This window comes from Astatotilapia calliptera, chromosome 11 (assembly GCF_964374335.1).
Source record: "Astatotilapia calliptera chromosome 11, fAstCal68.1, whole genome shotgun sequence".
Taxonomy (NCBI): Eukaryota; Metazoa; Chordata; class Actinopteri; order Cichliformes; family Cichlidae; genus Astatotilapia; species Astatotilapia calliptera.
In genome coordinates this window covers 37,702,411-37,715,270 of record NC_137432.1, presented here as the reverse complement: position 1 = coordinate 37,715,270, position 12,860 = coordinate 37,702,411, and the positions used below count along the sequence as shown (strand labels likewise).

The window sequence follows — 12,860 nt, the reverse complement described above, 5'->3', positions numbered from 1 at the left end:
GGAGTGGCTTCCATTAGATGTTTTCTTTCACGAGCAGTGGAACAGGTGTACCTAACAAAGTGGCGGGTGACTGTGAAGTCATGCGTGAAGCTTTGCGTTCACCATCTGATGTTGAAAACAGAGCCCTTCACGAGCTGAATCTGAGACTCGAGCGTGTGCTGGGAGGTAACACAGGAAGGAAATTCCTGCTTCCGAGCTCGTTTGTGTTGGACGGCAGTGATGCGGCTCGGGGAGGGAAGTCTCCGGTGGGACCCGAGCCCGCTGTAAGTGCTCTTTGCTTGGTTTTCCTGCGGCAGAGGCGAGAGAGAGACTTTCACAGTCTGCTGGACTCTTTAATGGACGTGAAGATCGATGTGAGGATGCTTTCAGTCAGACCGGGAGATGTTGTCTTGCTCCGAGGAACCGAGGAGTTCTATTAGAGTGGATGTGGTAGGAGAGGAGGCGGTGATGGACGGAGGTGGATGTGGGGGTTTACAAAGTTACAGGTCGCCGTGGAGACAAACATGGTAAATGGCCTGTATTTGTACAGCGCTTTACTAGTCCCTAAGGACCCCAAAGCACTTTACATATCCAGTCATCCACCCATTCACACACTGGTGATGGCAGCTACATTGTAGCCACAGCCAGCAGAGGCGAGGCTGCCGGACCCTGGCGCCACCGGGCCCTCTGACCACTACCAGTAGGCAACGGCTGAAGCGTCTTGCCCAAGGACACAACGACCGAGACTGTCCAAGCCGGGGCTCGAACCGGCAACCTTCCGATTACAAGACGAACTCTTGAGCCACGATCGCCCCAACATGTGCAATACAAACAAATCTTAGGCTGTTTCCCCCATAATCTCTTTAACCCCTCATAATTACAGCAGCTCACGGCATCTGCAACATGATCAGTGTCATGGAGTGATTCCACACTCTGTAAATACTCTTAATATCAGCCAGTTTTCAGTCTGCAGCCAACATCTAATCTAACATCTGCAGGAAGTCTTCTGATGTCCGAGCATTACAGCTGTTTTTATTTATTTATTTGAGAGAGATTGAATCTGACTTTTTCGTCTTGTTTTCACATCCTCCATGAGACAGTTTATTTACAGTGGAGTTCATAATTCTGCAGAAAGTCGCCCGCGTCAGGAAAAGCGAGAGCTTTTGTTCCCCACGTTATTCAGATTCACTTCTACAAAGAAGTCAGACAAACAGACGCTGCTGTGAAATTCAGGAGACAGAAAAATCCCTCTGGAAACAAGAAAAAGTACAGACGACGAAGAAACAAACGAGCCAGAAACTGAGAAAGGAGAAGCTCGTCAGTGCCTGGACTTCACCTTCCTGCCTTTGAATGTGAGCTTGTTCTTTTTCTTGTTTTTATTCCCACACTTTTAAAGAAAGTGATCTGGATCAGCAGACCTCAGAGGTTTCATGACGTTTGGCTTCATAAACATTAACGAGGCTTCAGCGACCTGCAGGGCTGAGATTTATTTAAGGCTTAAAGTTTGCATTGCAAAGGGCGTGGCCTCTCTGAGTGACTCTGTTTGTGCTGTCCAAGCATTTTAATGTAATTATTATTGTAATGTACTAACAAGCAGTGACATTCAGGGATCTCTGCACTGATCAGCAGGAGTCAGTGTCTGCACCCTTTGTCCAGATGTGGTCACTCAAGTCCAAAACACTCGCAGTAAAGCTTCAAAGTGCAAAAACCAGTGGGTGACGTCACATGAGCGTCACCCACCCGTCGCCTACTGGTGGTGGTCAGAGGGCCCAGTGTCCTCTTTCATATACAGTCTATGTATATTGGGGGGCGACAGTGGCTCAGGGGGTTGGGAAGCACATCTGTAACCAGAAGGTTGCCGGTTCGATCCCCGGGCTCTCTGTCCTGGTCGTTGTGTCCTTGGGCAAGACACTTTACCTTTCTGCCTACTGGTGTTGGCCAGAGGGGCCGATGGCGCGATATGACAGCCTGGCCTCTGTCAGTCTGCCCCAGGGCAGCTGTGGCTACACCTGTAGCTGCCTCCACCAGTGTGTGAATGTGAGAGTGAATGAATAGTGGCATTGTAAAGCGCTCTATAAATGCAATCCATTATTATTATTCTGTGTCGACAGTCCGTGGTTCCTGCGGTCGCGCAGGAGGCTTAGAGATGATCTGACCTCAGCGACACTTCCTGAGTTCAGGGTCTCAGGTCAAACTGAGAAAAGCAAAGTGCATTTTGTAGCTTCTGCTCGTTCTAGTGAAGCAGGAGGAATAACCAGGTTTTTCAGTCATTTGGTGCAGACCGAGTCACTCAAACCCGACGACAGCCCGAGGCTTCAGACTCGGGGTTTTACCCTCCATGCTTCTTGCGTTGGTTTTTCATAATAAATGAAAAAAAAAAGTGCACATCCGCTCTTACTCTAGAAGAAAGGCCAGGTTGTTTCAAATATATATATCTTTTATTGATATGTTTATTTTACTGTAGGTTTATGTGAATCTGCTCTGAATACAGCAGCTGTCTGTTCTATTGAACACCACCTAGAAACATTTATTCACTGTGGGGACAAAATAACTGAAGTTGAGGCGTCAGACTTTCTTTTATTCACATCACTGCAGTTTAATCTAATAGCAGGCACACAGGCTGGACAGGAATCAACCCCCAGCCCTCTCGGGGTGACTGGGGACCGCTCGGTCCACCTCCAGGATCCAAGGACAGAAACTACAAAAAGGCAACAGTCACGTTTTCTCAGATGTCTTTAAATTGAAGCACGTCACACAGCTGCAAGCGAGAAGGCGACGAGGCGATGGTTAAACTGCAAACTGCTCCTTTAGCAGCTCACATCAACCTTCCTCTGAATCTTCATCGCTTTAGTCTCCCAGCGTTTCTTTGGTGTCACGTTACAAACGATCGGCGCACATTCCTGCTGTCTCTGCTCTCAAGGCGGGTTCAGAAAATAAAAAAAACACGAGCCAGCAAAATTAAACACAGTCAGCAGGTGTAGAAACATGCGGGCGAAGGCGAGAGAGGTGTGGCGAACATTTAAGAAAAGAACAAAAACCTCAGATTTTCACAATAAAGTCAAAGTACACACGTACATAAAAAGCACTAAAATAAAACCTGCAAAGCTGAAAAGACCGACGCCATCAGAGCAGCGTTTGTACAGTAGAAACCTTAAAAAAACAAAAGCTCACTGACATTACGTAACAGCATAAAGTCCTGATCCTTTATTGTGACATTTGGAAAATAAAGGCTGAAGCTCTGAGATCAAAGTGATGACGGCCAAAAGCCTCGTCTTACTTTATTCCTGTGAATACGTGAAAGTTAGGATGGAGACATTTTCAGAATAAAGTCAGCACAGTTAGCAGCGTTACAGCTTTATTCGCAGTCGCTCTTCCTGACAGCGGCGTTTCCTGCACAGTGACGCTGCATATGCGGCATCAGTGAGGCAGGAAGTCACGCATGGATCACAACGCACCGGACCGCTGCTCTGTGCCCACTCTGTGCCAGGAGGAGCCGTCGTCAGCCGCCTCTCCTCTGACTGTGGCGGAGCTCAGCTGGTGATTGCACTTCCTGTACACCTGCTGCAGGGTGTGATTGGTCGCTTGTCCAGCTCACTGTGTATCCCAGGAGAGGGAGGAGCACAGAGTCATCGCCAGCTGCGGACGCAGAGACGGCGTCTGTAGGGAAACACGAGCTGGGCTCGGGTCAGCAGCAGTGCAGCTTTCAAAATAAGAGCGAGGATGTTGTCCAATAGCGACTCGAGCCTGTGTGTGGGAATCTTCATAAAAATATTCCGAGCAAAGTGGAAAAATCTGTTTTCTCTGTAACAGAAAATAAAACGTAGCAAATCTGTGACTCATCTCCTGCTGCCCACTCGAACATTCATCCAAGTCTTTGTTGATCAGAAGATCCTGGAGCAGGCAGGAAGTCTGTCCGGGCGCATACGCGTTTATTTAAAAAAAACAAAGTTTCACTAAAAACAACGTCTTAAAAAAAACAACCGAAACGTCTGCAGATGGGCCGCGGACCACAGTTTGGAAACCACTAATCATAGGTCGGTGCGAGGGTCTTTAAGCAAGGCACTGAATGAACGTGACGTCACCCAAACATCCACATTAACCGCTGCCGAGGTGCTGCTGAGCAAGGCACTGAACTCCAGAGATACAGCAGCGCTCATTAATACTCGTGAGGATGAAATCCGGTGACAGCGAGTCTCCATCATCTCCATCATCTCCACCTTCAGCTGCTCTGTGATCAGTCAAAGGTCACCCGGGGGGTCAGAGCGGAGGAGAGGACTCCACCTTCAGAGGGACGGCGGGTCGCAGCGGAGGAAGAGGAGGCCGTCTGCACAGAGGAGAGAAGACGTTACTGCTCACGGCTCACTTTTACATTAAGGCTAACATCAGAGACGGCCTTCGGCGGAGCAAACAGCTCCTGCACACGTTTCAAATTCAGTTTCAACACGTTTACATCTTCAAACCGTTTCAGGCCTAAAAATCTCCCGCCCAAAACTGGCGCCTGTGACTCTGGTTTCTCAGGTTTTATTGTTTGTGCTTGACGCTGTTTTAGTTTCATGTGCTGAGAGGTGTGATGCTGAATCAAATTTGCAGAGATTCCTGCGAGTTCAGCGCCTCCGCCCTGCTGCATACCCGCCACAGGAAGCCGCCACCCTCACTCGCACGTTTTCACGCCCTGGCATTTGTGCAACACTTTACAAAAAGAGCAGCTTCCTGTTAAAAAGTCACAACTGTACATGTTGAACGATTAGCTCCACTCTTCGTCTGTTGGACGAGCGGATTGGCTCAAACACAGCTGCAATTTCACTCATGATGCAAACATGTCCTCGTGTCTCTTCCTGTCAGATTACAGGAAACCTTGAGGAAGTACACTTACGTCATCGTCTTAGATCAGAAAGCTTTAAGAAAGAGACAAAAAGCTGTCGGGTGTACCTGTTGGGTCCGGCAGCAGCAGGTGCGACTGCCCCGTGTGGCGGCGGTTTACTGTTGGAGTTGTAGACGGGGTGTGGCGGAAGGTAGGGGTTGGACGGCATGGCTGGAGGGCGGGGCTTTTTTGGGACTAGAGGTTTGAGTGGAACAGAAACCTGCAGAAAGAAACAAATGAGTGTCACCTGTAACTGCTCGGCTGGCTCAAAGGAAATGTGACATCACGGAGAAGCTTGGAGGATTTTTTAAATCAAAACGGCTGATTGGTTTCCTCTTTACGAATGAATCAGCTGCAGCTTTGAAACTTACCAAGTCTGAAATGATAAAACAGGTGATTCTATCCAATCAGGAGCCTGCATGCCCAACGCTCACCTGCGTTCCTGAACGCCTCATTAATGTTGGGCATGATTCCAGCCAACCAATCACATCACACCCTCACACAGCCAGTCTGACCATCAGCTCTCAGTAATCACAGTGATTGATCCATCTCATCACCATTTCAGCTCCTAGCACTACTATATGCTCTCTATGTACTAGCAGCTAGCAGCATGCAGGTAGGGCGTACCTGTCCAGGTGTGATGGGGTCAGGGGGGAGAGGCTTGTTGGGCGGAGCTGGTCGACTCACCAGCTGCTGGAGGGTTAGCGAGGAAGAAGAGAGGAAGAAGAGTGAAGCTTCAGCAACAAAGACGAGGAAACGTGAGGAGGAAACAGAGCACAGCAGGTGGCGAGGACTCGAGGTCGTTGAGCTTTATTTTGAAATTCTCTGTTGACTGACGTGAAACCGAGAGGTCTGACTCACTAATGAGATGTTATTTCATATCAGACTGATAGCGCAGCATGCAGGCAGGAAAGACATGGGTCAGACAAACTAAGCTGTCAGGCAGATGTTTCACCTGCTGATTGGCACCAACAGTTTCCTGGAACTTCAGATTAACTTGACCACCTGCTGCATTAGGGGAGGTGTGAGGGGGTATTTCTATTTCTTATTTGTGTTTTTCGATTTAAATATTTTAGAGTTTTATGACTCGACTGGAGCGGCGGGACCTGAAAATGAAGCACCAGCAGCTGCAGTTCCTCTGACATCCAGCAGAGGCAGCAGCGAGTCAGTCCAGGGTGAATTCTGCTAATTTGTATTTAAGGATTAAAGTTTGCACTTTTAGGGGCGTGGCCTCTTTGACTGACAGGTATCTGCTAGCTTCACCTGAACTGGACCTCTGGACCGTGTTTGTGCTGCTGGCGCCTTTTTATTGACATCATCCAACCAATAACATGGCTGCTGTGAGGTCACTGTACTAACAGACCAAGAAGGCGGAGCTCCAGTTTTGCTGAGTGGGGTTCTGTTTTAACTTCAGCGCTACATCAGCAGTGACAACACGTTCCAACAGACGACACACACACACACACACGTACTGCAGACAAACGGGACGGACAGTAACACTACACACTACAGGTAGCGTACCTGGTTGGAGGGGGCGGGGGGGTCAGGGGGCAGAGGCTTGGTGGGGGGGGCCGGTCGCTGTTTGACCAACTGAAGCAGCAGAAATAAAAAGTCAGAAGAACATCGAGTCAGTGTTTGGAGGTGGAGACGAGGCCGAGCTGAGTCAGCGAGGAAGAGTTCAACATTTTAGGGAATCCTCAAAATTCCTCGTTAAGGCTGCTCTGCAGGTGAGCATCCACCTGAGCTGACGAAGTCGGCTTCTGTACTTCAGCTATGAAAATTAATAACGTGCTCCTAATTATGTGGCATTTGTGGCGGCTCACACCCAAAACACTTTCGTGCTAGCAAACAAACACTGAAGTCGTTCGCAGTCCTGGAGAGTTATTGATCGACTCCTCAGAAAACAACACGCCGTGTTTGGCTGCACTTCTGCTGGGAAGCTTTCGCTGCTGCAGGAAAGGAGGGAGAAGCAGCAGCAGATTGCAGCACGTTTGGTTTGTCCAGGATCCACTTCAGCTGAACACCTCATCGAGCCAACACATCTACCTGTGCAGGTGTGTGAGGGCCTGAAACCGGGCATGAAGAGCGCCTTCTCAAGCCTTTGCTGTTTGGAAATGCAGCTGACCGCCATCCTCCGGCTGCTCAATTAGTGTCATGTTTAAGGAAAAGTAGACGAGTCCACACGCACCAGCACGCCTCACTCTCCTCACGTAGCCGGTGCTTCCTGTCGCTGCTGCTCGTTGTGTTCACTGATGCCGTCTTTGGTTTATTTTCCCTGCTGACCGTCTCTTACAGAGTCCCGCCCAGAGCGACACGTTAGACGACCTCAGCTGATTTTATTTCTGAGGTCTCGGGGACGCAGAGAATCTGAGGATCTTTTAAAATGCTGAACTTTTCCTGCTTTTCCACTGAACACTTAAATCTGCACGAATGATTCGCTACGACTAAGACGACACGACTCACACACATCATGCATCACGACGACACGCAGACACACTCAGGACACCTGAACACGCACACACCTAGAGGGGAGCGGTTACCTGCGGTGGAGGTTTTAGAGCAGGGTCTGGGGGGAGTGGCTTAGTGGGAGGAGCGGGTCTGTCATGAACCTGATTGGAGAGGAAACAGGAAGCAGAAGCAGAGTGACAGCTGACAGACTCAGAGGTCAGAGGCCAAACGGGCAGGTGTGTTAATGTCAGACAGAAGAGGAAAAGGTGCTGGAGCGTGCCACTTCCTCTGAGCCGTCGGCGACGTTTCACTTCATGTTTCTGCGAAGCCTCGCTCGCTTCTGCTCGAGTCTCAGTATTAATTTTACTCACTGCAGACAGGAAGTTTACTCAGAACGGAGCAGGGCGAAGGAAGCGGCGCCACAGCGCACACAGTCATATATGCTCAAAGTAACACCGTCTGTGATGTCATTCGATACAAGAAGAGAAATATGGAAATATATTTTGGGAGCTTACAAGAAACCTTTTCAAGAGATTAAGGGCGATGCCTTTGAAAGAGTCTAATATTTAGCAGGATGAGGTTTAGAAGAACTGGGTGCGTTTTAAAGGAAACGTAGGAGGTGTTCGTGGATTAAAATAAAGAAAAACCCCAAACCACGAGTGGTAGACCTCACTCACAGAAAATCAACAAAACCTCCACAGTTCGCTTCAAATCTTTACTATTAAAAAGACCGATTTCAAAAATACAAAATTCGCTCTCCACACACACATCTTAATTCCCTTAATGCTCGCTCAGGCGGTTTGCCATGGCGTGCTGCACCTCTCCAGCTGCAAACAGTCAGTGTCGGCGTGTCTGTGCGGTTACTCTGGTTACCTCTTTTTGGGGCGGGGTCAGCGGGATGTCCGTCTGAGGGTTCAGGTGGTATCTGAGAGGTCGGACCTGCTCTCCGTTCCTGCCGTCCACTCGCTCCATCGCCGGAGTCCTGGACGAGAAGGTGAGTAAATCAAAGAGACATGGGCAGCTCAGGTGTGGACTCGTCCTCAGAATCTCTGTGATGCTCTTATTTTATTACAGTTTGTATGTTTTAGAACAGCTGATCTAAAGTCACCGCACCTACAGGCCACAAACACAACACCAGCCGCACCAGTTCAAGCTGCTGCAGGTTTGTGGAGGGTGGACACGAGGAGCTCGGGGTTTTTTACATGTGTTTAATCACCTGAGCCGCTCTACAGGCTGGACACTACACCATCACTCTGCTTTGTGTTTGATTCCTGGCTGTGAAAATCAAAGCTCTGTGTTTACGCAGGCTTTCCCATATATGAGAAGTTTCATTTAAAAAGTCTGTTTACTGAGCAGCTCCAGCTGTGCAGTATCATAGACAACCAGACGTTTCATTGGGTGTTTGTTTTAATGAAGGTGATTTTGGCCAAATTTAACAGCACAACGTTCGTTTTTTAGATCTATAAATCATCAGTAGAACAAACATTACGAGGCCCTGCTGCTCAGTTTGCTGACTGGAAAAACAGATTGAGACATTTTTCACGTCAGTGCTGAGGAAAAGAAACAGCTGATTGTGAGGAGTCAGGTGGGAAGGATCCAGGTAAGACTTAAAGCTGCGCCAGGAAAGCGCGTCCTGAGACGTGCTTGAAGGAGCCTCAAACTCTGACTTTGTTTAGTTTCTGCAGGAGGAGACGTGGACCCGCACAGCTTTAAGCCCTGACCTGGTTCTGCTCCACAGGTGAGAGCAGACAGTCAGTGAGGTGAAGGAAGCGGGCGAGCATGTCAACGACAGCAGAGACACTTTATCAGCATCCATCGGTCCAGCGCTTCATCACCTCTCTGACTCTAACGGGACAGAGCACAGAGCAGGACCCTGCAGGTCCAGCAGTACCTGGAGACGTGAGTGGGCGTTACCTCCAAACCCCACATCTCACAGTCAGCCACACTGCATCGTGGGTAAGAAAGAGCACATCAGAACCAGGCTGGAGGTGGAGAGAGGCGGTACAACTGAGATGAAGCTAACTGTTTCACATGAGGAAGACTGCACTGGTTTAACTGATCTTCATCAGTAACACACACACACGCACACACACGCACACACGCGCACACGCACGCACGCACGCGCACGCACGCACGCACGCACACACGCACACGCACACACGCGCACGCACGCACGCACACACGCACACACGCACACACGCGCACACACACGCACACACGCACACACGCACACACACACACGCACACACACACGCACACACTAGGGCTGGGTTTTTATAATCGATTCATCGATTAAAATCGATTCTGGCTTGGATAACGTAAAATCGATTCATTAAAATCCTGAATCGATTTTTAAATATAAATTTATTTTTCCTGAAAGGCCAGAATCTCTGGTGAAACCTCACAAAATTTCAACAACCACCAAACAGCTAAGACAGTAAATGAGAGCAGGAACACAAAGACGTAAACACACAGCATGGACCCGCGGATCAGAATCAGTGAGATGTGACTTTCTCACGGTCGGGGCTGGAAGCCGACAGCTCGCTGACTCTGATCTGTCGGCGCTTTGTGTTCACGTCCTTTATGCGCTGATTCTAAAGCTGTTAGTTTGATGTCTCTCCAAACAATATTGACCGAACCAGCAGCAAAAGAAGATCCAAACTACGCTTCACATGAACATCGTCATGATTCACTCTTTCACTGTTTTGCTTCCACCGCGATGCACAGCTCTCTCTCCCTCTCTCCCTCTCCCTCCCTCCCTCCCTCCCTCCCTCCCTCCCTCCCTCCCTCCCTCTCTCTCCTTCATTATTCGCTTGCTTGTTACGCACCAGTCTACTGTTGTTTACAGGCTGTCGGCCGCTGTTTTTTCCCTTTTACATTCTTCTGAAAAGAAAACCTCATTTCTGCTGCTCAAAACTGAACAAATGTAAACTTTTTAAAATTATTCAAAATGCAAAACGCCGTGTCTCTAATAAAACCTCTGTAACTTCAGATTACAATCATGTGTTGATTAATGGTTTTCTTTCGTTTTTGATGTACTGCAGAATATTTTTATAAAATCCCAGAACAGGAAAACCTTCATGTTTTTCTGTTTTATCTTCAGCTACTTTGACACAAAGGCCTCTGCTGTGACGCTCACACCTTTGATAAAGTCTCGAAAGTGTCAGCTTCCTTTTTATTGATACAGAAATATGTAAATGTACTGATCTGAATTATAATATTTCTGTCAAAATTTCTGTCAAAATTCGAATAGAATTAAATCGAATCGATTCTAGAAATCAGTGACAATACCCAGCCCTAACACACACACACACACACACACACACGGTTACCGGTTGTGCTGTCGAGCTTTATGAAATGGGCTGTTCGGTCCCAGGCAGAAGAGACGCTGACGGAAACCAGGGAACCGAAGAGCGAGGAAGAGGAGGACCACCGGCAGGATGAAGAGGAAGATGACAAGCAGGGCGACTCGAACGGGATCCGATTCTGAACGCAAAAACACGAAGGATTAACGGGCGCTGCGGAGAAGACGAGGATCGTCTCATTTTTGGATGGTTTCTCAGAGCGAAGCACCTCGAGGCGCTCGGGCCGGGCCGCTGTCCACGCTGCCGCCGTGACCCGAGTACCTGCAGTCGGGCGGAGCCCAGCCCACCTCGCAGTGACAGTTCCTGTTGCTGTTACACACCTGCAACACAAACACACAAAACAGACTCACACTGTCACCAAGAACAGCAGGGACCCGGTTGTAGTTACAGTCTGTGGTAGCAGGCGGAGGTCTAACTGCTGCTTCTGCCTCCACCGCCTCAGCTGGAGGTGTGCAAGGAAACAGAGCTCATCGAAGGACACTACGGTCTCATCTGGATCCAAGTTTCTGGACCTTGTTGGTGGAGTCGGTGGAGTTTTTCATGTGATGGGGGGTGTTCACCACTAGGATGGTGGCGAGGTGGAAATGTTGTAGGTGGCTGAGTTTATGCTAACAATGGGACTCCTTCTTTTATGGGACTTTGGAGGTAAATACCATATTATCCATCGTTGATCAGCACACGTCTGCTGCCACGGACGTCGCTGTCACGAGACACTCTCACAAACATAAATCAGTTTAGTAACGCAGCGTGCTTATGTGAAAGTAACAGTAATCTAATTACTTTTTTGCAATAGTAATCCCTTAGTTTACGTGTTACTTGAAAAAAATAATTTGATTACGCGTTACTGCCCATCGCTGCTCCTGACCGTCTCTGGCGGTGGCGTCTCCCTGTTCTTGTCTGTACGGCCGACGCATCCACTCAGAATTATAAGATTGTGTTTAGAATTACAGAGTTTCTGAGGTTGTTGTTCTTTTGCCTCAAAACTGTAAATACAAAAAAGTTGCACAAACTAGTTTCCCACCACAGGAAATTTATTTTAAGTGTCTTCATAGTTTTATTTTTGAGATACACCAATTTTTATACACTGCAGGAAAAATGAAAATAAATATTATACTGCAAATTTGCAAAAAAAACAGCAAATGCATCAAAATAAACTATTTCATCAGTGCAATATGAGTCCTCAGCATCCCAGAAACGACACAGGAAGTCATAAAGTCAAACATAACTTTTAAAAACACCAGTATAGGCTCATGAGATCCTGATGGTAAAAAACTACATTTCCACAAAATGACGTCACTTCCGGTTTCGGGCAGGTCATGGCGGACATGCGATGGTTCGCGCTGATGGACGTAGGAAGTGTTACAAACAGCTGATCAGATCACAAAGCGTGTTTCTGGAATATTATGTTTTTGTTCCTGCAAGTGCTTTTATGCAGTTTTTGCAAAGCTACATGTGGAAGGAAACTGTGACCGAGGACAAGCTGATGGCATAAGATGTAAGTACAACTCCTCCAGTTTCATATGCAAAAAAATTTATTGCGCTAGCTTACACGGTTGCAGAGCTACCGGGATTTAAAAATAGTTACGCAAACTGGAGCGTGCTGCTCTGACCGGCTTTAAAGGGTTAATGTGAAGGATCCTCCCAAAGTGCAAGGCAGTACGTCTTTCTCATGACCAGCAGGGGGCGACTCCTCAGCACATAAATCATGACCTCAGTAAACTGATGAGTTTATTTGGTCTCATGTGAAATTATGGTGGAAACCTCTGTCTTTGTGCCAACGTATACCTCACACATTTTTAAACGTGACTCACCCCGTGGCCGTTGCACTTCCTGCGACACTCGTCCACACCGAACACTGACACATCCTGACACTTCTGGTTCAAACAGGCCTGAAACAGCAACAAAATCACACTTCTACAAAAGTTTGTTTCAAGAAATTCTCACAAAAATCTTACAAAACTCGGAATATTTGGAACTTCAGTGGAACATTCGGTTTTCTCTATCTAAGGAGCTTGGAGAGAAAAGCCACTGGACTAAAGTTTCTTTGAAACTTTATTTTTCTTTCCCAGCTGCTTCGATAACCATGACCTGGAAGACTGCGAACCTACACAGACGCTTTGCTTTTAATCCTTTTTTGTTGTTGCATAATTAAAATTACTGCAACTAAAGAGAATTAATTCAAATACAAACTGTCCCCCAGCCTGTAG

The 12,860-nt window shown here is 47.8% G+C and overlaps 1 protein-coding gene and 1 pseudogene across 7 annotated transcripts in view; one reads left to right on the top strand and one right to left on the bottom strand.

The window, feature by feature from the left end:
• The window catches only part of LOC113032854 (CD276 antigen-like), a 233,851-nt pseudogene that overhangs the window by 114,418 nt on the left and 106,573 nt on the right, over positions 1–12,860 (top strand). The gene's annotated exons all lie outside the window — the stretch shown is intronic.
• adam15 (ADAM metallopeptidase domain 15) overlaps positions 2,537–12,860 on the bottom strand; it is a 27,753-nt gene continuing 17,429 nt past the window's right edge. Inside the window, exons 17-25 of one of the 6 annotated variants that reach the window (XM_026184219.2) lie at positions 12,465–12,542; positions 10,862–10,973; positions 10,621–10,774; positions 8,162–8,270; positions 7,381–7,449; positions 6,362–6,430; positions 5,468–5,533; positions 4,909–5,060; positions 2,537–4,303 (exon numbers count right to left, since the gene is read on the bottom strand). In XM_026184219.2, the coding sequence (XP_026040004.2) occupies positions 4,237–4,303; positions 4,909–5,060; positions 5,468–5,533; positions 6,362–6,430; positions 7,381–7,449; positions 8,162–8,270; positions 10,621–10,774; positions 10,862–10,973; positions 12,465–12,542 (876 nt within the window). In that variant the 3' untranslated portion in view covers positions 2,537–4,236. The remainder of the gene's footprint in view (positions 4,304–4,908; positions 5,061–5,467; positions 5,534–6,361; positions 6,431–7,380; positions 7,450–8,161; positions 8,271–10,620; positions 10,775–10,861; positions 10,974–12,464; positions 12,543–12,860) is intronic. The other 5 variants (XM_080308585.1, XM_080308586.1, XM_080308587.1 and 2 more) reach the window with 5 other exon arrangements.